Source organism: Lepisosteus oculatus, chromosome 1 (assembly GCF_040954835.1).
Source record: "Lepisosteus oculatus isolate fLepOcu1 chromosome 1, fLepOcu1.hap2, whole genome shotgun sequence".
Lineage (NCBI taxonomy): Eukaryota > Metazoa > Chordata > Actinopteri > Semionotiformes > Lepisosteidae > Lepisosteus > Lepisosteus oculatus.
Genome location: NC_090696.1, coordinates 71827235 through 71854915, shown reverse-complemented (window position 1 = coordinate 71854915; position 27681 = coordinate 71827235). Strand labels below are relative to the sequence as shown.

The window sequence follows — 27681 nt, the reverse complement described above, 5'->3', positions numbered from 1 at the left end:
AAAACATTTTGGATCACTGACAGAGTCAAGAGAACAAGGGGACATGAATTTCCAGCTGATCCTGAGCGCACTTGGGCTTTTTCTCCTTCTGGCTGAAAGTAAGGACATACTGTAACAGCAACTTTTTGTCTTGTTTGGATATTACACATATTTTGTGATGAATCTATAAACATTCTCAGAATTATGTCTATGAAAACACGCACCAAATGTTTCCAAGATTACAATTTTAGAATATGTTTTAAATGATCTTGTTAATTGTAGGTACTGTGGTTGAAAATAGAGTAAAAAGATGCACATAAAACACCAATGTGTGTAAAAAGGTTTGGGTTGGTTTGATTTTTAAACGTATTAACATTTCCATTGCGAAAACAGTTCTGATGTAAATATCATCATTATCCAAATATACATGTAGCAATTGTATGTAAAGTGAAGAAGTTGTTCTATTAGTCAGTTAAAAACAGAAAGAAAACCTTTTGATCAATTTAAATTCAGAACGTCATGTTTAATAATTGCAGTACTACCATGTTTTTAAAACAAACATCTATATGACAGTATCTCCAATACTGTAAATATGATATATTTTAATAATAATATACAAACTATTAAAAGGCCTTTATATATTTTATGATGGGCATGAAATTAATTAAATTAAATGTGGTGTTGCTTGGCAATGGCACTGCCTTACAGCACTGGGGCTCAGGGGTCAAATTCTGGGGTGCTCTCTGAGTGGAGTTTGCACGTTCTCCTCAAGTTTGCATTGAGTTTGCTCCAGTTTTCTTCCACAGTCCAAAGACATGATTGTACGTGAACTACTGTAGCTTCTAGGAACATTGGCCTTAGTATGAGTGGGTGCATGGCTTTGTATGCAGCTACATGAATGTGTATCCTGTGATGGACTGGTGCCCCATCCAGGATGTATTCCACCTTGTGCTCTTTGCTTGCCCTTGTAACAGCGCATTGGATAAAGTGTTAAGAAAACGGATGGATAGAAGTTGTTACTTGGAATTAATTAATCTAAATACTCCGCAGTGATACCAGATTATTTCACCAAAATGAATGAAATAAATTATTCACTTTCTAAATATAGTAGCTGCATTTTCATAGGGCTTAATACACAGTCAAAAAATATCTCTGTTCAGGTATGGAAATACTAGGGATGGACAAGCACTGCTTATGTATAAAGCATGAATCACGGTTCATCCCACTGAAGAGCATTAAGAAAATAGAAATCAGTCCTGCGGGGGCACATTGCAAGACCTTTGAGGTTATGTAAGTGGTAAAAACATCTTATCCTTCAAACTAATTCTTCATGGTATTGTTGTTGCAACCTTTTTCCTTTCAAAGCTTTTAAAAAAAGCAATTGATGGTTAAATGCATTTTTATATAAATATGTAACACCTTTATTATAATTTAACAAGTGTTTTTTTAAATTGTAGCAGTGTACCATAAGAATATTTTTTTTTTTTGCGATAATATCAAGTCAGGATAGAGCATGTTACTGTATTGGTGCTTTTTTATTGTTACATCAGTGTGCAGAGTACAGTAAATGTCAGAATTTTGTATTACCCTTCTCACATATTTGATTCTTGCTCAAGAGTTAGATACTGTAAAATTGAGAAATTGTGGTTTTGATGGATTCTGTCGGGTTTGTGACTAACACAGAACAAAAAAATATGTATTTGCCTTTCCTATTCACAGTCATGAAAAAAGGACAAGTTTGTGATCATGCACAGGATTTTCTTACAAAACCTAAAGAATCTAGTTAAATAGACAACCAGCATCAAAATGGTACTCAGAATTCCAATGTGGAGGATGCAAAATTGCATTACACGCCTTGCTGTTTATAAAACTATTATTAAAATACAATTCAATTATTTTTTTCAGTGCCAGGCTTGTAGCAGGGGAGAGTGTTTGCTTGAATCAGCGTGCATCTTGGGTGAAGAAAATCATTCAGCACATTTTTAGTCAGAAAAATCAGAAAAGGTAAATATGACCTTCTTTTGCTTATAACTTCACAGTGGTGTTTTACACTGGTTACAATTTCATAAAAACATCCCCTTATTTTCTTATACTGCAATTTCCTGTAAGGGCTGTATGCAAACTGTAGATTAAGCCTTATTGAAGGATGCATTTAATAGTGTGCAATGCCATTGCTGCATAGGTATATCATTACTTCAACTGTAACAGACCGTCCCAAAGCCTTTAAATGTGGACGCATGCAGACACATGAATATCCATCCAATATTAGCCTTGGTGCTATGCGTAGTGTAGTATCAATAATGCATGGGTATACTGTATATTTACATCTTCTTGCAGCAGTTTATTGCCTATATGTCAAATCAAATTGCATCACAGATATTGCCGCAATCAGCCTTATCTCTAAAGTCTAAACAGTAAAGAAAGGACAGCTTTCAACGTACAGTATGATAATATTACCATGCTTGCAAAGATTACAGGATATAATCACTCAGTTGTGGTTGGGCTCTTACCATCTTGGCCTTTGAGAGTACCTGGTGCTCTTTATTCATGTTGCTGCTGTAATTCCAGGCCGTCCTACAGTTGCTCTGAAAATGTTATATAATACGTCTTTATTCTGTGGTGTTCCTTTTACACCATCTCTATCTTTTCTAAGTAATTTAATTAACTGTTCAATGTGCTTTCTGTTGGACTCTTGAAGAGTTTTTACACAGCCTGAATCATGAACTATAAGCACTCTTCAGGACAAAACTGAAGCGGACATTAACCGGATGCAATTTTTGTTGTATTGTTGTTGTCAATTAAACTGCAATAAAAGGCAATGTAGAAATGCAATAAAAAAGATTATATTTAGTGATCCTTAAAATACATTGAAGTATATTTTAACATGTGTTCCTATCTTATAACCTTAGATCCATTGGATGATGGAAATATATAACATCTCAACAACAAGGAACAAAATCAACATTGTTTTTGAGTAGCCTGCATACATTATTTTATATTTTATAGTTTATGCTGAAAATGCTACAAAAGAATTGTTCTAGTTGAACACAGTTCAGCTGTGTTTAGAATGTACTGACCAAATGTAATGACTGAACCCTAAACAACGCTAAAAAAGTGCTTAACAAATATTATGATGTTCAGTGTGCGTAGACTGCAAAGGAACAAGTAATAGGTTTATTCCATGCTGAAAAGTGAAGAAAGGAAACAACATTTTGGATGTGGAGTATTTTCTATTATTTAACATTAATTAACTATGATAATTTATTGTCATTCATTCTGTTTTTAGGGAATATTACCTTAAATCTGCCCCAGCTTTGTTATTTATTTGCTGAAAACATGTTGAATTCTTTGTCATTGTCTAGTTTATGTAATCCTGTATAATGGAATAATTCTGAAAACATTCAAGTGTCCACAACGTTTCTAGTAAAAGCAGAGGTATTGTATGGTTGCTTGTGTATTAAACCTATCAGAATATATTGTGCTAGGATTGTTTTACTGTGGAACCATATCTGTAAAACGACAGAAAAATAATTTGTGAATTATTCAAATAAAGTGACTATAACATCAACATTTAAACTTTATTTTTGCTTGTGGAAGTTGATTTATGAGTGGCAATTTCTGGAAAGATTGTTTTATAAAATTGTAGCCTGGGCTGCCTGTCTTTCTACTTAGCTCATTACAGTAGCTTTAGGCCTTGGTACTGTATGTTGTTTTTAACCTCTATTACAGGAAACTGCAAATCCCAGACAAACACAATTTTCCCTGTTTGGACCAAGATGACTTTCCGTAAGTTAAGCTTTGCTTACACTTGCAAGTCTGGTGAAGTATAGCCTCATGACACTCCAGGAAATCACTTTTTTGCTCATTTGCGTCAGTGTTATCTCGGAATTATAAGTCTTCTGTCATTATCTGCCAGATATATAATACATACGGCTCTCATTAAATCAACTGCAAATCCATTTGAAAAATTATTCTGGCCATAATTTAAATGTCCTCCTCAACACCTGCAGTTTTTCTATTTAACTTTTCTGCAAAATGTGTGAATTTGACATTATGGAAATTTCTTTCTTTACTCTTTGGAGCCATTTGGCTTTTTTGTGTTTACAGAAGTAAGGTAGGAAATGAGAATTAAGAGTCTTGCCACAATTACTTTTCAAAATATTGCCGAAATATTGGGCTGTTTCTGCAGTTTGAAACCCCTGGTTAATTATGTACAAAGTTTCTTATAAGTACGAATAACTTCAAGAATACACCCTTTTTATTTGTTGAGAGCAACACAATAGTGTGTTTAATTGCCTTTCCAAAACCACAAACATTAAATGATAAATGTGTTTTTTAAATGCTTTTCATCTATATTTAAGTAATATGTAGCATCTGAATACAAGTTGAAATACAGATGTTTTGCAGTTCACAGAAATTACACTTCTCATAAACTGATGAATCCTATTCATGGATATACTGTACAGTACATATTTCAAAGGTGTACTATATATCATGCTCAATCCCTGAATTTGTCATTTCTCAGAAAATAACATTTTGCAATTTGAGCAAAGACCAAAATGAATGAACTGAAAATGTTATTTTGGCATTTGTTTAAATTATTTTGCTCAAATTGTAAAATGCAATATACCAAATTGTCAAAAACAAAACACAAAAACTGACACAGGTGACCTGGTCTTGGTGTTAAGTGATACAGTCTAATCTGGAATTGTGCTGCAGTATATCCTCGCTTTATAACACGGCAGGGGGTGTCTGATATTGCTGAATTGGCCGTTAAATCCAGATGTCCTTAAAATAGCGTCTATATGAAACCAAATGTCCTTTAAGAACAAATGATATATTTTGAATATGTGAAAAACTACAAATTTCCCTGTATATGTTACATATCATGCATTATAAAATAATAAATAATAATAAATTACCCACCCTCTTTTAACAAGAAAAGAAAATGAACATGTAGTCTATGTAGAAGAGGAATCACTTTGCTCTTACTGCACACAAACACCCTGAATTAGGAGGAGCAGTTGGGAAATGAATGGGTGGGTGTGTCTTTGGCACCTTTGATGTTTCAGCTTCTGTTTTATTGATGTTGTTCAGAACTGGGCATGGCGATTCCTGATTCTGAAACCTGTGAATATACTGAAATATATTTACGATTTCCTTTTCTTCAGCAGCGAAGTAATTAGTTGTCAGTTCTTAGACACATTACAGCATCCTTAATGTGGATTCTGCTGTTGCAGAAAAAAAATCTAGATTGTTTTCACCCTTAATTGCAATACTGTTGTCTTTATATGTATCTTAGCTTTTCAAATATTTGGGGGATTTAATTTTATTGCCCTTTTCTTATCAAATATGGGGTTTTAGGTCTACAGTAAGGGGTTTTAGGCTTTATAAATGACTCTTTCCCTTTTACTTGGAAGTTACTTAACAACTATTCTTACGCCATATCATGCAGCGTAGTTTATTGGGTGTGTTGAATGTTCTAAGTATGGGTAAGCAAATTTAAAAGGAGAACAATAAATATTGTAAAAATAGTAACCCTTGCCAACTGCATTTTTTAGGTCTTATTATTACTAATACATGATTTATAGCAATTTTATTGTCACAAATTAATGGAGAAGTCACTCACAGTAACATGGGCATCTTAAAAAGGTTGGTTTGGTCCAAAAGACCATGTACACAACACTGTAGGCCCTGGATTATGACTGATCCAATTGGATCAGTCAAAATGATATCATTAGCATAGGTTTTAGTTACATGAGTGGTCATTTGTTAATTTCTTAAAAAGATTACAGGTCAGAAGTCTGACCAGCCTACTTTCAGATACTGTACTTTTTCATCACAATTTAAAAGTGATGGTCATTACTCTGTTTAGTAAGCTAAACATCCTTATTAGGTGAACATAAAAATAACAAATTCTGTGTGTATCACAGATTCACACAGTTGTCTTCTGTACAGCTCATTTCACACCACACATACTTAACATTATCAATCTTTTTCACGGTTCCTACGGTTCCTAAAATGCCCAGCTATCTACATTGGGGAAGCAGGAAGGAGACTGGGAGACCACTTCAGGGAACATGTCAGGGTTGTGACGATCAAAGATCAAAGATCTCTCCAAGCCCATAGTTTCTCATTTCACCTCTAATGGCCATGATTACTGTATACTGATTTCCTCTCAACTCCCGGTTTTTGTTCTCCCATGCTTTAGAGATAAGATAAGATCACTTTATTGCCATATACAATTTCTTGTATTAGGAACTTGTCTTTTCACATACCCCCAGATTGCTCTCCATGAGACACACAGACACACAGACAGGGAGAGAAGCCTGGGGTCAGAGCGCAGGTTCAGCCATTTATACAGCACCCCTGTAGCAGGTTAAGGGCCTTTATTAACTGTTGACTCTTCTCACACCTGAAGAAGGCTCCTTAGCTGAAACGTTTTTTTTTCTTCTCTTCTCTGTATGGAATAATAAACCTTTACTTTGTCCTAAGAATAACAAATGCAAGCTGTAGAATTAAATGGCTTTGTCTGTAAAATGCCTAACTTTATTTTTCATTAATGTGATGAGACTGGTTGCTTTTTTCTGTCACTTAACTTTTCAACATCTTTTATGAGACTTTGATAGCCCTGATAAACCTTGCACAAATGTGATGTTTTGTCACTGTAATTGTCGCTTCGACAGATGCAAAACAAAATACCAGACTTTGCCACTTTGTGCAACAAAAATATGTTCAACAAAATAAAGATGTTTAGCTAGTATTTCCCAAAGCTCCAATACAAGAACGTAAGAGCATCATTAAGAAAAGTTACCAATGAGAGAAGGCCTGTCGTCTCCTTGGCCATGTAGTAGTTAGTAACTAATTGATCCCATTGATCCATTGTCTCATCCAGACATTTCTTATAAGAAGTCAGGGTATTGCATAGCATAGCTTCTGCATAGCTTTTCCACACTCCCAAAACCTTCTGACCACAATGGAATTTTTTCCACATCAATAGAAACGGGTGAACAACAAAACCAGGTCCCCTTCGGGACCAGAGCAGGAGACCAGGCTCTGTGCAGTATAGTATAATCACTTTATTCCAGCCTGCTCAAGATGTAGTGTAAAGGAAATGAAAAGCTATAATGCACATCCAAAGGAAACGTGTTTTAAACTTGTTGCCACAGACAAGCACTGTTTAAATAATACAGTATTTCATATGTATTTTTTTTTTCAGAATTAAGTGCTACTGTTCTTCCACAAAATTAACACTGATTATACCCATTAACCGGTATTCCAATTTCCTTGGAACGGTATGCTTTAAGGTTTTTTGATGTTAGTTTTTCTTGGCTGAGCTGATTTGGTCTGTTTCTACTCTGCTTGACATTTTCTTGTGAAGTCCCCTAGTCTCGAACTGCAAACACTCGTAAATTTAATTCCATTCTGAAGAAAAACAAAGCGTTGCTCATCTGGAGCCCCCTTCATGTGTGGGGTGCAATGAGGGAGCTATCAGGGATGTGTGATATAGGAGGACAAAGGAAAGGGTAGATTAATGCCAGGGGATGCGTGGAAGGAAGAACAATAAATGAATGGAGAGATTTAAAAATAAATTAATCATTCACTGAGAGCTGAAGGAAGCTGGGGTTGGAGTCTTTGAACCCCCATGAAAGGATACGGACAGAAAGGTCAGTGTCATCTGGTCCATAGAGGTGAAACAGAACACTTGGAGAGATCTCTGATCCCCACAGCCGTGTTACAGTCCCAAGGATGGTTGATTGGTCTTCTTCATCTTATGCCAGTGTCAATGGCAAAGCACAGGGGGGCCACGCATACAGTATATGTGTGTGCAGGCGATACAGGGACTTCTGATGCAGCAACAAGAGACTGGTTTGCATGGTGTCTGTGAACAGTTTAGAGAACTGTGAAGAGGAAGGGTGGCTGGCAGTAGGAGATGACTGGAAGTTTGAGGGAAAAAAAGCTGAAGGATCATCTTGTAAATGGAAGTTTTGTTCCATTACCTTGTTTCATTGACCCCAACAATATACAGAACACCAAGCGCTTGATGAAAACTGACCCATAATGCTCTCAGTTCTCTTTAGCCATAAGCGTGTGACCAATAACAACCCAACGATGTAGGTATAATACTTGTATCAACATCATAATGTATGTGAAAAACAGGGTACCTACCTATGTAAACCAAGATAACTGCCACACTACCATTTATTTTTCTTTGTTCTTTATACACGGTCTTGTAACACTTACTCCTGCTAAATAAATAGGGTTAACAAGGTTATGAATAAGTAACTAAATTCCTGATTTAAATTCAAGCCCTTAAGCCAAAAATGTGTGTTGCTTTTTTTCTATCTTGCTCACCACTGCTATATCATCAGATTATACAAGTATTCTTGCCCCTTAAACATAAACTAGTACCAATTAGTAATGCACAGGGGATCTGTTTTAAACCCCAGCAAGGTTTCCTCAGTTATTTAACACCTGTGAGAACACTCCATCCATTGTCAAAGAACGTCAGGGTGATGACAAGCGAGAAGGGAACATATACATTTCACCTCTCAGCACAGACATGCTTGATTTCAAGCTGTTTGCCATGCCTCAGTTTCTCTATTATGTTTTAGAATTCTTGGCCAGCATCAATAGTGACACACCCATTGGTGTCTTACAAAATGCAACTTTGAGGCTAAGCTCTCCTTTTATTTTATGTGTGGATATTTGACTGCATTATCTGCTTAATTCTACACCGTGAGACATACTGCTAATATCTAAGCTGCTGACTTCCCTGTTGTCAGAGTGATTCACAAGGATTGACGGAAGTTGTCCTACAGGTGGGAGAATGATTATCGGAATGGTTTGGGAATTTTTCCTTCCTTGCTTATTTAAAATACAGAATCTAAAGGGATTTGGAAAAAAGGCCATTGAGTTGACCAACTGAGCAATTACCCACAATTCTATCTAATGTTGTTCTTGTTACACTTCCCTCTCTCCAGTATCAGCTGCTTTTAGTTTTCTCGATTATAACTAATAGATTAGCTTTATGGCCTTCATCCTGTTTGATACTTCTGCAAAGATAAAAAGTATATGATCACAATTAGTGTCATTCTGAATAGGTTATGTATTAATGATAACAATCAAAACATTGAGTTATGGACTTCTACTGTATATGTAGCATATTTTAACTAAAGATTCCAAAGTCTGTTTGGCTCTAAAAATGGTTTTGATCGCATTCATATTAACTGCAAAATGACTTGTGTGTTTCCAGACAAACTACAGTATGTCAATGTTTTTTTACAGTCTTATCTAAATATAACCACTCTCTGTGTATTTATGTTTCAACTGTATATGTGCATGTTTAGATACAGTACATGTGCATGTGTGTACAGTATACAGTATTTGCCTGTGTATGTTTATGTACTGTATATGTGTATGTATAATACATATGCATGTTTATGTACAGTATATATGTATGTGCATGGTTACGCCATGTCAAGTTGTAACCCTGCTTTACATCTTGTGCTTTTAGGATGGGCTCTGGACTGCTATGACCATGAAATAAGCAGATTTCAGGGGAATTATTAATGAACATTGTTACACAACATTCATGTGAGGATGAGTTGATGCTTTACGGAAACATTGTAACTCAAAGCATGGGAAAATAAGAAGTGCTATAGTGCATGATTCTTGTCTTAGAATAAGGAATTATTTAAAGAAATAAAGCAACAGTGCAGGATAATTCTTGGTTTCATTCCAGAATGAATCAAGGAAATAAAACTTCTCTTTAAGCCTGACTGTACCGTAGACATTTTGTGAGTAGCATGCCAGCAGCCGAAATACGTGACAGAATAGGCAGAGATCTAAGAAACTGAATTAAGGTGAACTTTTCTACAAGCCCAAATTGGAATTTAGCTAGCGCGCTAGGCTGAACTCTTGTGCTATGGGATATTTAATAACTAAGCTATCCAGATCTTTATTCATCATCTCATTTGAGGAACAGTACCTCCTACAGCACAGTGTCCCCACTCACCATACTGGGACACTGGTTTGCTCATTCTTGTCCAGATGGAAAAGTACCACCTACCGATCCACCAACAGTACTTACAGCAGCAACCCAGTCCCACCGTCCCATCCAGTACTAACCAGGCCCAGTCTTGTTTAGACCCCGAGATATGACAAAATCAGACTACAAGGTGGAAATGCTGCAGAAATCACACACTCTGGAGGACCAAAATGGTATCTCCATGCTACTACACTCCTCACTTAAACATCAGATGCCTGGTCAGGCAGTGCAGCCCTAATTAATTCCAAAATTAATTAAAAGGTGAGGGCTGGTGCTGTTGTCTCACAGCTCTTGGGTTCTGGGTTTGCTGTTCTGAATTCTTAACAAACTGTTCCAGTTCCAGAAAAGGAAACGGCAGCTTCTCTAAACTGTGCAGGTTGAAAACTTTTTTCCACTGCAGGGCCTTAAATTAATAGTTTCAAATTGCACATGAGGGTTTAGCAAGGGAACAAATTAACCCCAATGCAGTGTAAATGCTCAGCTCAATTCAGCAGTCAGACAGAGACAGCATTTTCCCAGTTTAACAGCTTGCATGTGAACCAGACTGCACTTAAAAATACTGTAGCATTAGATTTACATTAATGTCACTAAAGGCTCTAGCGAAGAAATGTCATTTTACCCTCTACCTCTTTGGAATGGCATATTTCTAAAGGCACTTAGAGAAACGTAATTATTAACAGAGTAAATCAAGCTATTGTGTCCAAAGTACCGAATTTCAGCTCATTATTGAGTTATTTGTTGTTTGTTTGGAGGGGAGATGTGGTGGTGGTAAACATTGTGTACTTTTAACCGTGTATGATTTTTTAAATGTATTCTATAGTCTTAGAATTTGCTTCGGCAAATTATGATTAATTTTATTAAGACCTCATTCTTGGAAAATTCACATTTCCGGAGGGTGAAGCAATGCAGCGAAAGTTTAAAAACCCTCCCTTCAATAAGGAGAAGCATTCCTAACAGGCGACAGAAATTCGACTCCGCACAACATAAAATACAATAAAAACGCGAGAAAAATGAACGGAAAAGTTTTAGTGGTGTTAAGCGTTCTTGCATATCGTGCAGTATTTGGCAATGGTAAGTGTTACTTTCACTCTTTGGAAGAACGTATTAAATTTAAATCACTAAAACTGTGCGTTCATGGCACTCCAGGTTTAGTGCGTTTGGAAACTGGGAAGTAACCTATATACCTAAGACTCAAAACTGCAATTATTTTGTGGACAAACATGTTTTGGCCCAGATGCAAATGCCACATCGTTTTCGTTCTTCATTGAGAGCAACTAAAAATGTCTTTCATTGTAGTAACTACTGTAGTTACATTTCCATTTGACAGTACACAGGTATTAATATTGTAACGCTTACGGCCGACAAGCAGTGTGTGTAAGAGCCGGCGTACCAGAGCGGGTGACGTCACCGCCCTTCCCTGTGATAGCAGGACCACAGCTACTGGGCTGTAGGGAGATCTCTCTTTAGCTCACGGGGCTGGGTCGCTGCAGAGAGACGCGGAAGTCCCGGGTTCGAGCCCCGGAGGGTGCAGGGGCCGACCTAATGCGGCAAGGGCGCCCGCCTGAGCCCCGTTGCGTTACATTGGTGTCAGAAGCGGGGCGGGATAGCCCTTCGCCGGGGACGGCGATTTAAGCGGGGGAGAGTGTAACGCTTACGGCCGACAAGCAGTGTGTGTAAGAGCTGGCGTACCAGAGCGGGTGACGTCACCGCCCTTCCCTGTGATAGCAGGACCACAGCTACTGGGCTGTAGGGAGATCTCTCTTTGGCTCACGGGGCTAGGTCGCTGCAGAGAGACGCGGAAGTCCCGGGTTCGAGCCTCCAGTCGGGATGGGGCCGACCAGATGCGGCAAGGGCGCCCGCCTGAGCCCCGTTGCGTTACAATATTATTTGTTTGAAAGAAACAAGGAATCCCTTGCAAAACTGTTAAAAATGTACTAAATCCATCCTAACCTATGTATTTATCCCTGCAGCATTGGAATTGGCGATTCGGTGCAAATGCCCTAATACAATTTCGGACTTCATCCCTATCGGGAAAATAGCCCATGTCAAAATTCACCCTGAAGGTCCGCATTGTGGCGCCGTTGAAGTCATGTAAGTTTAAACGAGGCAGGTTTTTACGTGTGTGTGCGCAGGATTTAACAACTTCAAACGAGGCACTAAAGTTAATGAAATTATTAAAATGAATTGTAAAAAAGAAATTCTGATGTTATTGCTGTTGACAGCTATTGACTTTAAAAAGTGGACACCGTGAATTAGTAAAGAAGTTCACGTGAGTCTGGAAGGAACAATTATCAGCTACTGGATGGTCGAATTACATTGGCAGCTTCATCTTCTTAAAAATACAGTATATATTAACATACTGATGTTTGTTATTTCAGTGCGCTTCTGCACACAGGTCACGAGGTCTGTTTAGACCCTGAAGCTAGGTGGGTGAAGAGAATCATTAAAAGGTATCAGCAGAGGTATGACATTTTTTAATTTGACAACATTTCAAGCTGTTCTAATAACATTTTAAAGTTAAGCATTTAGTATTGTGGAATGCTAACACTGATATTTGTAGGCGGTACTGTATGTGATTGTTCTTTTCACGAACGACTTTATGCCCAAAGTATTATTATTATTATTATTATTATTATTATTATTATTATTATTATTATTATTATTATTATTATTATTATTATTTCTTTCTTTTTTTTCAGTGAAACGGGGAACAACTGAGGACCACCTACTCTACATGCATTTTCAAGGCCAGGAAGAAAAGGTCCTGCATATAAGAGCATATACTGTATTTTTAATCCCGAGTTCTTATCCATTCCGGTTAAAAGCAGTGAACTGCTAAGGGCTGAGCTAAGGAAATGTACTCTTTTAGTGGCTTCAGCTGCTGCTGTAATGTGAGATGAAGAGGACTTGTCATAACGTGATTAATAATTCTGAAAGTGTGGCAGTTAATTTATGGTGATCTAGTTGCTCAGAATTGGTCGAATTAGTTGACTGTCATATTACAACGCTTTTCTGTATGATTAACCCATCGTTGACTAACTTGTTTGTGTGTTTGTAATGTACTATAAACTGTATATCTGTTTTGCATAGTGTACTGGCGTTTCATGAGCTGTGGAGCCTTAAACGGGTAATTCTGTACTTTCTATTGCAGAGGATAAGTGTTTTGCATAAAAATGTGACAATTGTTACCTGTAACTCAAGGGTATTTCTTATTGTATTGTTTCTAAATGACTCACCAGCAGGAAAGATTGTTGTGATGGTACTTTCATTGGGTATTTTTATGACTTTTTTGAGACAGCATTATTTTGCAGTGTTATGTAATGCGACCTGTAGCTTGTTTGTGATCAAATGACACGGATGAATAAAAAAATGATTTGACTAAACAAAATCTTAATATGATTCATTCATGTCAGTGTGACTTCATTCTTTTGAGTACAAATAACTGCAGACTTTCACTACTTCTTATCTGTTGGAAATAATAGTGCCTTAAATTTAATTCTGGTTTTGAGACAACAATACTGTACAATCACCTTTGTCTCAGAGTGATTTATAAGCCTACTATATCTATGCTTAAGATTTTTAAAGTGTTAGAATGTTCACCCATCTTTCACTATTCCTCTCTCCACACATGCTACTGAAATTTACCCAGGTACTTTTTCAGAATTCTGCAACACACAGTACAATACCGCACCCCAGTCCAATGTGGACATTAAGCAGGGCAGTTTGGAGATCACCAAGAACATTTTCCACATACATGGAAAGACGTACTGTTCTGCTCTTATTTCATACAGTGCAATGCATATCTTAAATAACAGCAGTTCAACCGAATTCAAAGGAAACCCCTGGGTGTTTCTGTAAGTGGTGTTGGTGGACCAGTAGGTGGTTCTCTTCTGTCTGAAGGACACTTTCTAATTTCACAATTAAAAACACTCAATCTCTTCCAGAATTCTTGTTTAGTTTTGAAGTTCTGTCTGAATACCTTGTTGTTTCAATCTAGGGGTTGTATTGTTAATCTAATCACAAAATAAACAATATACATCTCTTTGCTAATCACAGGTTTTTACCTTTGATACATCCTCTCACTGTTCAAAGTTCTGTTTTTAAAGTCCTTTTCTCCCAGGCATCAGAGGGAGAGCCTGCTCTCTTTTTTTATTTTCCATTAGTTTTGGTTAAAAAACAAATTATTGAATTAAACTTTGCAACTGACACATTATACATTTCAACTGATACCATACAATGGCATTGCTGTGCTTATATAAAAGAAAGACATTCTAACATGGATTAGAACATTTTTTCTGACATGAATTGTGCCATTTAATTTCTCACTGGTAGATAAAACAAGGAGCACATTCCCATAACTTGATTTATTATTTTATTTGCTTTATTAGCTGCTTTACCTTACTACTGTATACTGTATATTTGCCTCTGCGATTGGTGCTGATTTTTCTATTCAACGAGACAACCTTCAACAGTCAGGTGATAAGAAAAGAAACTAATAAAACAATGAAGGGGATTGCCTTATTCTCCAAGAAGCCTTGAACAATGAGCGAGGTCACAGTCGGGTGCAGTAAAGCTGTTGCAATAAGAAGCCTGTACGTCTATAAATAAACAACAAAAAAGACCAAGCAGAATTATGATGGAACAAGCATTATTATAACCAGTGATAGGTTAAAAAAAGAAGAAGAAAGAAAACACAAAACGTTTCGGCCGTGGAGGTGTGAGCACACCTGAAGAAGGCTCCACGGCCGAAACGTTGTGTTTTCTTTCTTCTTTTTTTCAGCACGGAATAAACCTATTACTTGTTCCTTTGCAGCCTACGCATGCTGACGCAGCTACCCACCTGAACTATTATTTTAACAATATAAGTTTAAAAGTGTTGTTAAGACCAATAAAGTGTTTAAACTACCAGTTTTAGACATGTTTTTTTTATTTTCTATAGGGTTTGTTCACCACACAACATGTTGTTTTGTTAATATTATGAATGTGTTTAATATATTTTTTTAGACATAAAATGAGAGTGAAGGATCTACCTTTCTAGATCTATGTTCAGCCCTACACAGTAAATCTATCAAATACAGACATTGTATTGAATGATTAACTACACAGCTGTATTGATACCTTTTTTTTTTTTGACACAATATTAGCAATTGATTATGTTTTCATGTTTCATTTTTGATGGATGGCAGCGGGGTGTGGCACTTATGAAGTCTGCCTCAGAGCTCTTGGGTCCTGGGTTTGATTCGAGTTTGGAAAGCTTTTTGTATGCAGTGTCCGTGTTCTCTCCGTATTCCTGGTTGTCACTGCACACTTTGCTTTCCTCCCACAGTCTAAAGACGCACTGTCTAGATTAATTGGCATGTCTATGTTGTCCCCTATAGGTGTGAGTATTGAACCTCCATAGGACTACATACCTATGGAAAATGAATAATAATTATAATAATAATTATATATAATAAATATAATAATACAGTTATATAGCCCTTTTCTGGACAATCCACTCAAAGCGCTTTACAGGTAATGGGGACTCCCCTCCACCACCACCAATGAGCAGCATCCACCTGGATGATGCGACGGCAGCCATAGTGCGCCAGAACGCTCAGCAAACACCAGCTATTAGTGGGGAGGAAAGCAGAGTAATGTAACCAATTCATAGAGAGGGATAGTTAGGAGCTGATGATTGGTAATGGCCAATGGGAAATTTGGCCAGGACGTCGGGGTTACACCCTTACTCTTTTCGAGAAACACCCTGGGATTTTTAATAACCACAGAGAGTCAGGACCTCGGTTTCACGTCTCTTCTGAAGGACAGCACCTGTTTACAGTATAGTGTCCCCATCAGTAACTTGGGGCATTAGGACCCACATGGACCGCAGGGTGAGCACCCCCTGCTGGCCCCACTAACACCTCTTCCAGAAGCAACCTTAATTTTTCCCAGGAGGTCTCCATCCAGGTACTGACCAGGCTCACCTGCTGAGCTTCAGTGGGCTGCCAGTTGTGAGTTGCAGAGTGATATGGCTGCTGACAATAGATGGATCAGTATTGAATTTTTTCAATTTACAGTATGTACTGTAAGTCTCTTGGGAAGAAAGTGTTAGCTTAATAAAAAAACGATAAATTTCTCACACTTCTTTGTACAAAAGGCAATGGGAGACTAGAAAAAGTTAACCAGCCATGACCGTTTTGAAACTGACACCCAAGGATCCTTAAAGGAACATCCCTGTGAGATTCTTTGATCCATTAGCTACTAATAGTAAAATAAGCTTGATGGGCTGCTCTCCTGCCATTTTAAGCAATTAACAAATTCTGTTACAAAGCATGAAAGATTGATCCAAAGTTTCTTCACATTGACAGCAATTATAGATAAATTGCCAAATGTGTAGTCTGTGGGTATTGGAAAGAGCCCAGCTGATTCACTGTTCTCCGTCATTACCGGGATTGTTGGCAGATATCCTTATATAAGACATGCACTATTCTGAAATTGGAAGTGTAATCCTGATGCACAGAAAATAAAGGCATAAGGAGCACATGAATGAAACAAGAAATAAGATGGAGAAGAAGATTGCTTTTGTGCTTTTTGCCACCATTTGTGCTGTAGTAACAGAAGGTATGTATTTTAAACCTTTGAAAACTATTAAAAAAATGTTCCTCTGTTCTGTCATAGCCCTGTATACAGTAGCAAAATTACAGTCAGGTTCATTTTATTCTAATTGATGTGAGGAAGGAAATGTGATAAGGAGCTCAACCAAGTTAGAACATTTTCTTTTGCCATGCATTGGTAAGCTGTTTCCAATTTATATTCAGATAAAGGATGCAAAAGTGAAGATCTGGTGAATTAAACATTCCATTAACTTTGAATTAAGTAATTCAATTTCTGGCACAAATTACGCCACAATGTGTTTTTACCATATTCAAAAGGATATAACTGCATACAGTTATTCTGTTATACTAAAACTCAATGCAAACGTATTGGAGAAATACATGTGTTAAGATCAGAATCTATGGATCCTGGATCCTGTCTATGGATCCTGTCTGTGTGAGTGGTTTAAGAAAAGACCCTTGAAACCTTGTTCCAAGAATTCTACTGTATGTTTTGATTATTTTTTTCTGATGTTTTTTTAAGAAAAGTAACTGTCAAATGTATTTTTGTTTTTTTAAATAAAGAACGTTAGTCTTAATGAAACTACTTATAGACTCCAAGCAGCACAGTTTGGTCCAGTTCATTTGCAATGCACAAATCATTTTATGCTTTGTTTGCTGAAAGCTAAAGACTTAAGAGTAAGTTCTGGTGTGATCAGATAGAAATTTAAACTAAATGTCCAGTGAGCCAATGAAGCCTGCACTGCTGTTGTTATCTAGTATAAGGAGTACAGGCATTTGCTGTGAAATTTTAACCCCCAAAACTAAAGTATCAAATTAATATTATTTCTATATTCAGTATACTTCATGCTCTATTTTTTAGTGTGCTGATTTCAGGAATCCTCACTGTCTAATGTTCCTCCTTTCAATGTTTTCCTTAATTATCTCAAAGACATGACCAACAATAACAAACATAGTTCCTTGTTTTAAAGCTGCTCAAGTAGTCCTTCACCTTGTGTTTACTTGGAACACATAAATACTGTATACAGTATCCCTTGCTTGTTTTGTGTGTGACACTTTAGGTCAGTTTTATTTCACATTTCTAGTTTTAAAGAGGTTTCTTGGAGCCACTTTAGTCTTAACACTTTGATTTCTAGCATGAGATTTGCAAAAGCATCTCCTCTTTCTTGCTTCTCTTCTTCTGCAGGTGTCCTAGTCAGAGCAGGAGAGGCTTTCCGATGTCAGTGCCTGAAGACTGTCTCACAGTTTATCAACCCCAAGCGTCTTGTTGACATCGACATAATTAATTCAGGAGTGCACTGCAAGAGGGTAGAAGTCATGTGAGTTTTTTTCAGATTAATTTGACCGCTTTTTAAGGAATGTTATGTCTTATTTTCACAGGTTGAAAATATTAATTATGAGGGTTTTTGTTCATTTTGTTTTCACAGAGTGACACTTAAATCAGGACACAAAGTCTGTGTGGATCCCGAAGCCAAATGGGTGAAGATGATTATTGAAAGACTCCTGAAGAAATAAAGATGCCCTGTTTACATTTTCTTCTTGATGTTTGTTAAAGGGATCGGAGGGCATTTTACAAAACATTTTAATTGAAAAATTCTTAACATGCTTTTGCACATTGTTCCACTTTCTAAAATACTGCTAGATTCCTCTTCATTACAAACATTAAAGTGTCTTTAGTGGAATTGGATCCGCTAATTAGGTCCATTATACAGTATGTATGGAAACCCCTCACTGATTGAAAACACTTATTATTGTCATTTCAATGTTTTAATAATTTCAAACATTAACATGTAAGATTGTTTGCACCAGAATTTAAAATTTTGACTTTTTTAATAAAACCTCAGTATACTTTTACTCACAATTTAGTGTCATTTGTCAATGTGGTCTGTACTACCTCAAACACTAAACATTTATATGGTACAGTATACAGTATTTTGCATTTATGATAATTGCATTTGGTGATTTTTGTTGATTTTATGATGAAAGCCTTCCACATTTAATTACAATTGGATGATGACAATTAACCTGTCAATCAAGAATCAAAGCAGAATACGTTTTGTATCTTTACTCCTGGAATACCATTAGTTAATCTTCATGAGAATTTAGTGAGATTTTTTTTTGTGGGCAAGAGATTGTACACTGGGCTTTCCAACATTCCTTTCCTTTGACGGTGACCTGTAGTTTTAGCCCAGAAACCACAAGTTGGGATTAAGCTGGCATGACATGCGGCATGAGAACAATTGTATGAGTCTGATTGAATGGTCTTTGCTGCTTTTGAAATATATAATTTATTTTCGTCATCTTTTGCGAAATTCCCGCAAACAATATGATGCTTACTAGCAAATGAGTAAACAGAACACCTCTAACTCTCCCCCTGGTCAGTCTACTTCACATTTCAGTTGCCTTTAATTTCAACTGAAGCATTCAAAAGCCTTAAAGGCAGTGACAAGTGAATTTCATGGACTTCCTCTGAAACTGCTGGACCAGATCCTCAGATCCGTTAACTGCTACAAATCAAACAATCTAATTAAAATGACTGGCCTCTTCTCATTTTCAGACTTATGTACAGTACATTCTTGTTTGTGCCATGTGTGTAAATGGTTGCCAAGACTTTTAATACAATGTATTTATAAAAAGTAGAATAATCATACTATTACAGGTACTGGACATGGCTATTGAAAGGGTCTTAAGAATTTAGAGATAATAATGAACACCTGGATAGTGTCATCATGTGTAGTTTTTAGAAGCTTCAAAACAAGAAAGGAACTGGGGTGTTTCTTGAGTGCTGGAGGGTCTGAGACACACTGATCAAAGGAACTGTCAGATTCACCTTGGTTAATTAAGTTCTGGTTAAATAATTAAGAGTCACCAACATTTGAGGAGCAGAGAACAAGAGCAGGCAGGTAAACAGAGAGAAGGACATGAGAGTGGAGGGGCAGAGAGAGAAAGTACACAGGAAGAGACAGAAAGACACAAGGAGAAAGAGGAAAGTGTGTGTGAGACAAGAGCTCCTCGTCCAGATCATCCATAAACAATATATTCTAGTTAGGTATTTGAACCTTTTTAAGAGAGCCTGCCATTCTGTTATTTACAGAAAACTCAGTTTTCCTGTATAGAGAATGCGTAGGGTAAAAACAGCCTCTCCTGGTAAGTGGATGAATTTTTTAGAATAGGGAAGTAAAGGATTTTGCTTGGGTTACTTGTCTGACTGCTTCACATGGTTCTCTCTTTTAAGTTTTCACAACACTGTGCTGTCAAGCCACCTCTCCACTCTCACCTCTGTTTACAGAATTGCATCCACACTTTCTCTCCCTCTGGAATGGCCAATTCCAAGTTATGCTCTTGGCAATAGCCAAAACTGAGTGAAGGTGAGATTCCCACTTTTGTGATGGACAGTCACTTCCTTTTTTCAGCAAATAATCAATTGATGATACATTACAAACTATTGTGCTCCTAGAAAATAATGACTTGTCCAACCACAACATACACTGCAGTCACCACATTCCACATTCCATTCTTTGAAGCACATCTGGAGTTTATTGTGGTCTTCCTCAAGCATTACTCCAAAAAGGAACATGACTTGTAAAGGGATTGCAAAATTGCCAACGACAAGAGCTTAATCATGATTTAGGTTGAATGTACTTATTTGTTTCACAACGGTTTACCGTAACTGTCATCTGACTTGATTTTAATTATTGAGGTAATCATTTTGATTGACGATTCCCACCTCCTGGATTGATGTTGTTTTCTCAGACTAGTCAAGTATAACATCTTTGAAGAGTCAAAGAGACAAAAACATGAACTACAATTTCAGCTTGCAATAGGCCTTGAAACATAGCCAAGGTAACATCTGTAAAGAAGGATAAGAAGGATGTTATAGTGTTTTTGTGTACCTCGATTTCCTCAGACTGTTCTCTTTTCAGACACAAAATCAAACTGTGTCCCATCAATAACCACTTTCAATTTATAAAGCTGAAGATTTATACGGCTCATGATTTTATTCATTATTTTTGCTTTAGAGTCAAACATTTTTTATTTGGGATTATAAAAAGCACAATAACAAAGTACAATATAATATATTTGTAAGGCATACTTTTGATAATGTTACAACAAAAACATACCATCATAAACCTAATACTTTAAAGAGATCAAAAGTATTTGGACTCTTGAAATACTTTAAAATACTATAAAAATCAGTATTTGATTTCATATCCCTTTGAATATTTTCAAGTCTGTGATCCACTGAACTGACCCACACTTTGTGATGTTTGCTACAGCCACTCTAAATGTCTAAATTCTATATTTTTGGGGGAGGTATGACTTCATTTCTTTTCTTCAGCATGTCAATTTCTTGCTCAGTTCATTTTAAATTCAGAGATGGATTTTTCACTTTCTTTTCTTTCCTGATGAACTCCGTGATTGTATGGGTTGTATGATTTGGGTCATTATCAAGCAGAACAATGAAGCTATTCAGTTTCTTTGATATTGAATTCTCAGTATTTTTGAATAAAACACGCTGCAAGATTTGCTCCTTTCATTAGTAACATCTCCTTCCAGTGTCTTATATGGGAAATATGAGGACAAACAAGGAGGATAGATTTCTCTATAATAGCATAATATTTCTGTACTGATGCCAACACTTTGAAAAAGGTGACAGGTCCTGTGAAGAAGAACAGACCTCCAAATATTAAAAAATGCATAGACCCTTGCTAAATGACTAAGCTACTAACATTTTTCTAAAGATTACAAAATAATACTAATGTTTCTATAATCATTCTGACTCTCAATTACTCCATCTTTGCTATTTTATCAACTGAAGCCTGATAACAATATGCTAATTATGAAACTAAAAAGGATCTACAATAAATCAACTTATTAAATAAAATTAGATGATAAAATTAAATAATAAATCAATTATGATATTTGATGGGGTTTTTTTAACTTCACCTTCCATAAAAACTGAAGTGCATGTAATTGTATTCGGTATCTGACAGATGAATCTGGTAATTAAAATGCTTAATTACTGCCAGATGGTTTGCTAATCTCATGCATATGAACTTATATAGAGTATTTGTTGTAGAATATTTAATATTAAATATTACAAATCAATGGACATAAAGGGGGTACTCGTTTGCTGTCAGATTCAATTCACAGCCAGTCTGCTTATGATATTACTAATTTAACAAATCGTAATATTGAGTCAGTAAAGCTGAAAATACACCACTTCTACATAAAGCCATCTCTTAAAGGACTTTTTAAAAATGTCCTGTGATTCGTAGATACAAGTCTCTGTAAATGAACTCCAGAGCAATGAGTCCATGAAAAATAAATCTAATCTTTCTGCTTTTTCTAATTTAATCATTAAATGTCAGCCTCCTTCTTGTCCAAACGTGTGGGATAAGGTTGTTCTTGCATTTGTTCTAGAGAAAGATATTAGAAAAGAAATGTTTAACTCTTTTCTTGCCCGAAGAGCTGTATGTTCTCTTTTAGGGTTGCCTCATTGTTGAGAGCTCAGGGTTAGTGTTGTTCTTTAATTTTGAAATGCTTTCAAAATCTTGCCTTCTTGAGCCTTGGGGCTCTGTAAAATGCATTTACAGTGCCATTTCTGATTAGGATCAAAGAGACTGGCACCATTTGATCATGTTCAAATATGACAGTGTGAATACTGCTGTGTTCCATCAAATGTTTTAGAACATGTGACGCTGATCAGAAACGTCAGTGTAAATGTGCTGTTTATAATTAAACTTCAAACATCAACACAACTTTTCAGAGAAGCCGGTGTTTTTCCTTTCTTCTCTTTTCAGCAGGGAATAAACCTTTACTTGCTCCTTCGCAGCCTATACATGCTGACACAGCTACAGTACCTACTTGAACTATCTCATAATTATAAACATTAAGTACTTGACTGGACACAAAAATAATAGCCCCAATACTTTTCAGGGCCCAATACTTTTCTGTACACACATATTGTAAATAGAGTGATAAGTTTCTTGTGGGGTTCAGTGCATCATGCTCATATTTCATTTCATAGCAGTAAAACAAGGCACACAGAGTATATAGAGTATATGTTATGCCTTTTTGTGGGTACACAATACACCAGGTGCCTTAAATTTCAAATTATTAAATTTAAGGGATGAAGCCTTTCTTTTCCTGAATAAGAAGAAATAGAACAATGAAAGAATTGTGCACTGCATTAGTAATTGTGTTATATTATCTTATTTCCTGTATTTCATCATACTGGAGATCAACAGGCTTTGTTGTAAGCTTAGAGTTAATCATTTCTTTGCTTTTGGATTAAAGTGTTAACGTTCTCATGCCTTATGAAAGTCAATACTTGTAGTTTAAAGTTCCTGCCTTATTATTTTCTCTTTAGCTCATTCTGAAGACCTTCAGAGTTTAGCATTATTAAAATGGATGTAAATATCTATATTTCGCTAAAATGTATTTATCCTGTAATGTAAATGTAAAAGTGGGAATCACCAATAAATGGCCATCACCAAAGTTCAAGCATTTTCTTTATATAAATAATCCCAAAATGTGCTTGTACAAAGGAAGGATGCATATACTGTAATTACAAAAAAGACAATTTTGACACTTCCAAGTAGCTCAATTGCCAGGAGCAGGTGTTGAATTATGGGAAGCAGACACCGGATGCTGCAGTCATCTATGTCATGAGTCAGCTTTCCCCCAGCATCGGAATGAAGGGCATTAGTCGACTGGGATTTCTCAGCTTTCAGTGCAGCAGCAATCTCCTGTCACCTGCTGGCTACCTGCGAGGTTAATGTAACAGTACCACAGCCAAGGGTAATGTACAGTAGGACCCATAGCCAGAGATACAGAGGACGGTCAACACACTGGAGGCGAGGAATTCAAAGGAAAGGAGCTCCACTGGGAAACCCAATACTGAGCACTGTGATGAAGGTAAAGAGCCCTTAAGTACTGTGGGAACTGGAAGGCATGGTGGCGACCGAGCAGTGTGATAGGATAATTAGACGTGGCGTTTGCATGATTTGGAAGGTGGTTGTTTCTGTTTGCCGGGAGCATTGTCAATCTGAAGCCGTCGTTTTTCGGGAATTGGAGGGAGCCTGTCTCTGATTATGGGAGGCCGTGATAGTTAAAATGACATCAGTGAGAGACACACCATTCCTCCAACTGGCACTAACTCACCTGGACGACACGGTGGGGCTCGTGGTGGACGAGGTGACACACGGCTCTGACAGAAGGGGGCGTCAGAGAGGTGCACCCACAGGTCTTCATTCTGCCCTTGCTGTGAAATTGTGGCTGCAGCTTGGTCACTCCAGGAAAAAAAAAAAACAGATGAAACTTTGTTTTTGTTTATCGCCTTTGAATAACGCTCCATTTGCTCAATTATACATTAAGCATTTTAGACCCTTCAATGATTCTATGATTTATGAATATTTTTTACCCCAATAATATTTTTCTCAACTCCGTATGAACACCTTCCTTTCACTCATATATTCAGACCCTCTAATATTTTCCAGCTCATGCTTTATAGTTTATTTAACATCCTAGTGTTTTATCTGCATTATTTTCCTATTACCACTGAATGTACTGTATGAAACATCTAGCTAAGCCTAATAAGTATTCTGCTACACCCAAGTATCTGTGCCTTTTTTAGCATTTTGGAATTGCTTTGTTTGAAATGGCAGCGCTGTACTTTCCATGTGATGAAAACATTATCTGGAACTTATTGTGCCTTTATAAAGTTCTGATGCATAGGATTTGGTAAGACGTCATCTTGGGGTCTCAAACTGAGCCCTTTTGCCTGGTGCAACGCCAGGCTAAATAACAAGAGATCCTAAGAAGGACAGACCACCTGTAAGTTATAAAGACACAGGCAGCCTAAAGCTGCAGGGAGTTCAGGGTAATACTGTATAATTCACTCCTGCTGCTGATCCAATCTATCCATCTAGCCCTCTTCAATTTGTTTATCTTGGACTGGGTCTGAGCAGCAGTATGTCAAATAAGGAAGGCCAGGGATCTTCTTCCTCAGCAGCTGATTCCTGGTAGCAAGGTGATTAGTGACGGTGGCCCTGTGGCTAAGGATCTGCGCCTGTGGCTGGAAGGTTGCTGGTTCATATCCCACGCATACCCAGGGGTGCTGTATAAATGTCTGACCCTGCGCTCTGACCCCAAGCTTCTCTCTTTGTCTGTGTGTCTCATGGAGAGCAAGCTGGGGTATGCGAGAAGTCAAATTCCTAATACAAGAAATTGTATGAGGCAAATAAAGTGATCTCTCAATAGCGCTAGTGTCCTGGGTTTAATTCCTGCCTGGTAGTCCTCTGGGAGGCATGTTCTCCCTGTGCCTGTGTGGTTTTCTCCAGGTCTTCCTGTTCGCTTCCACCTCCCAGAGAGATTCTGATTAGGTTTGTTGGTGTCTCTACAGTATGTCAGGGGTTGTCAAGTCATGTCTGTGAGAGTCAGTGTCTCTGCAGGGGTTTCCATGTTTCCATGTTCCCCAACAAAACAAAACAACAAAACGGAAGCTTGTCTGGTTGTTGAGAGAGGGTATGGGGGTGGGTAGTAGACACCTGTGGTCACAACGTTATAGAAAAGATATTATGATATTGCTTCTCTGGAATCAGTTCAGAGAAGAGCAACCAGAACCCTTTTATACTTTAACAGAGAAAACTACAAGGAGGCCCTATACAAGTGTTCAAGGTCCTCAGTGGCACTGGCAGAATTAACCCAGTGGATTCTTCAGAATGAACAGTGAAATGCATTCTCCAGGTGTGCCTTCTTTTATCTCCCTCCAGTGCTCAGTATTAGCATTTGGATGCCTGAGGGTATAGGCCTCATCCCCGACATCGCCTGACCTCTCCCCGTTATCCCTGGATATGTACAGTATGTTCGTGTTTTCCCACTCACAAGGATTTGAACCTTGTGTCGTCTCAGGCTGGGTCTCCCGGTTTTGGACTCATGGATTGTGCCCTGACCCTCCTTCGGACCTGCTTGGATTTGGACGCCAGTCTTTGTTTCCCTGCTCACCATTTCACGAACTGTCACAGTTACTTTGTTGCACTATTAAACCACTGTGTGTTTTCCCCGAACTACAGTACGTCTCCCGCTTCCTTCAGCTCTTGCCGCTTCACAAGGAGTCTAAACACAACACCCGAGACGGACTACGGAGCCAATCTGTAACAAAGAGGTGTTTAGATCTGCTTCTCCGGTAATGTAACACCCAAAGGTACACATTTATGAAGTGAATCACCACACTTTCTCAGGCCATCTCATGATGAAAATGTTACTTAACATTAGTTTCACAGTATTCACAGCAACATAAATATTCCTAAATGGAAACTTCATCCCAACAATGCAGATTTTCCTGGAATGTTTAGATATTTAGTTGTATTTTGGGTTGTTGGGTCAAATATTGTGCATGCAATAATCCTAAATTCACCCAGGTGTGTTAATATTGAAAAGAAAAGATTATACTTGAACAACAGAGAAGCAAGTACATTTTTGTGAATTTAAATGATTCTGTTTAATTACCCATAATTTGTGTAAGGCAGGCAGAAGAAAACATATAAGTGAAGTTAAATGAACAGATGGAACTTTAAAAAATGTGTTAATCAGTGTGGTTTTGCAAAACATCCACATTGTCTACATTTAATCCACAGTACTATACTGTATTAAAGAGCTTCTAAATGAAAACATCAGATCAAAACTGGTTAATTCATTCACACATTTTTTATATTTTTTCAAAATGCTAAAATGTGTCATAGAAACAAAATAAAAATGGGTATTAGTACGTTTCAAATGAGGCAGTGTCAGAAATTCAGCAGATTTAAACAGTCTTGTAGCAGTATTTTATTCAATAAGGTCTGACTCTTAACTTTACTTCCAACCAGATACAATCTATTAACTGAGTCACAGCAAAGTTTTTTGCAATTTCCTTTTGCAAAACCATCTTAAATTAAATTAGGAAGATTTAAAAAAAAAAAGCAGTTTCTCATTTGCACCTTAACTGTTGCAAAGACTGTTGAGTGTTTCTGCTGCTTACACTGATCCACTAGCTTGGTGAGATGTGACAGGACAATTCATTTATGGTGCTCTACAGTATGTTAATCACAATGGCTGCCTGAATAAGTTGGTCTGCAAAATGTAAATGACCATTGTCTAAGAATTGATATACCAAATGACTCGAGACATGGAGGATTTAATTACATGCGGATCTTCTTCAAAAGTGTACTTCACAGACTGCACCAATTCTTTCTAGCTTCCCACTGAGTGATTGCATGGTTGGAGAGACAAGACCTACTGTATAATAACAGCTCCTCTGCTACAAAAAGCTTTCGACTAATTAACTCTAAACTTTATAGGTACAGTATAACACTAGTAACAGGATTTGTTTATGCAGGATGAACAAAGGAGAAAATAAAGTACAGTACCTGCATAAGTCAAGGTGGCTGCCAGACAATTGCTTCCGTTATTTAGTCCTGTATAAACAACATTACCTTGAAACTTAGACATTCAACACCAATTAAACAGTGACAAGGAAACAGCCAAAGACACAAACTGCTTCTGCACTCCAAGTGTTTGGTCCTTTCACTCTACAGTGTATGGTTTTAAACATTTGTGCCACCAGGATGAAATTTGGCAAAATAGGGAAATCGAGATGACTGTCTGGTTGCCAGTTCTTTTTCTGATTTATTTTTCTTTTCCTCCAAATTCCTGATTTCTTGGGAAGAGTAGGACATACAGTAACCTAGGTGCACAGAAGGAAAAGGCTCTATGGACAGCAACTCATAACCTCTAAGAAGGGGTAAACTACAGACCCGCACCAGGCTCGGGGTACCCTTCTTAGGAGGTCAGAAATATAACGGTGTGGTACTCCCTTCTGGGCCTTAAAAAACAAGAGTGATATCTTGGCATCTATATGAAATTCAACAGGAATGTCAAGACAGAGGGTTTGACAAAGTCAGACCCAGTCAGTACTCAGTCAGTTGCTGTGTTCTGAACCCACTGAATTTTGGCACTGACAGAACTTAATATAACTGAGCAACGTTACAAAGACAAAAGAAAGCCGTCCTG

General features: G+C 37.3%; 2 protein-coding genes across 2 annotated transcripts; both read left to right on the top strand.

The window, feature by feature from the left end:
- The first annotated feature begins 23 nt into the window (after positions 1–23).
- LOC107077138 (interleukin-8-like) lies at positions 24–13412 on the top strand. The gene is made up of 4 exons (XM_069192415.1): positions 24–98; positions 1140–1269; positions 12409–12492; positions 12730–13412. The coding sequence occupies exons 1-4, from the start codon at positions 44–46 to the stop codon at positions 12746–12748; spliced, it is 288 nt and encodes a 95-aa protein (XP_069048516.1). The 5' UTR covers positions 24–43; the 3' UTR covers positions 12749–13412.
- A 3119-nt stretch (positions 13413–16531) lies between these two features.
- On the top strand, positions 16532–18424 carry LOC102684715 (interleukin-8-like). The gene is made up of 3 exons (XM_006630066.3): positions 16532–16633; positions 17813–17945; positions 18054–18424. Exons 1-3 carry the CDS (start codon positions 16555–16557, stop codon positions 18139–18141), a joined length of 300 nt encoding a protein of 99 aa, XP_006630129.2. The 5' UTR covers positions 16532–16554; the 3' UTR covers positions 18142–18424.
- The last annotated feature ends 9257 nt before the right edge of the window (positions 18425–27681 follow it).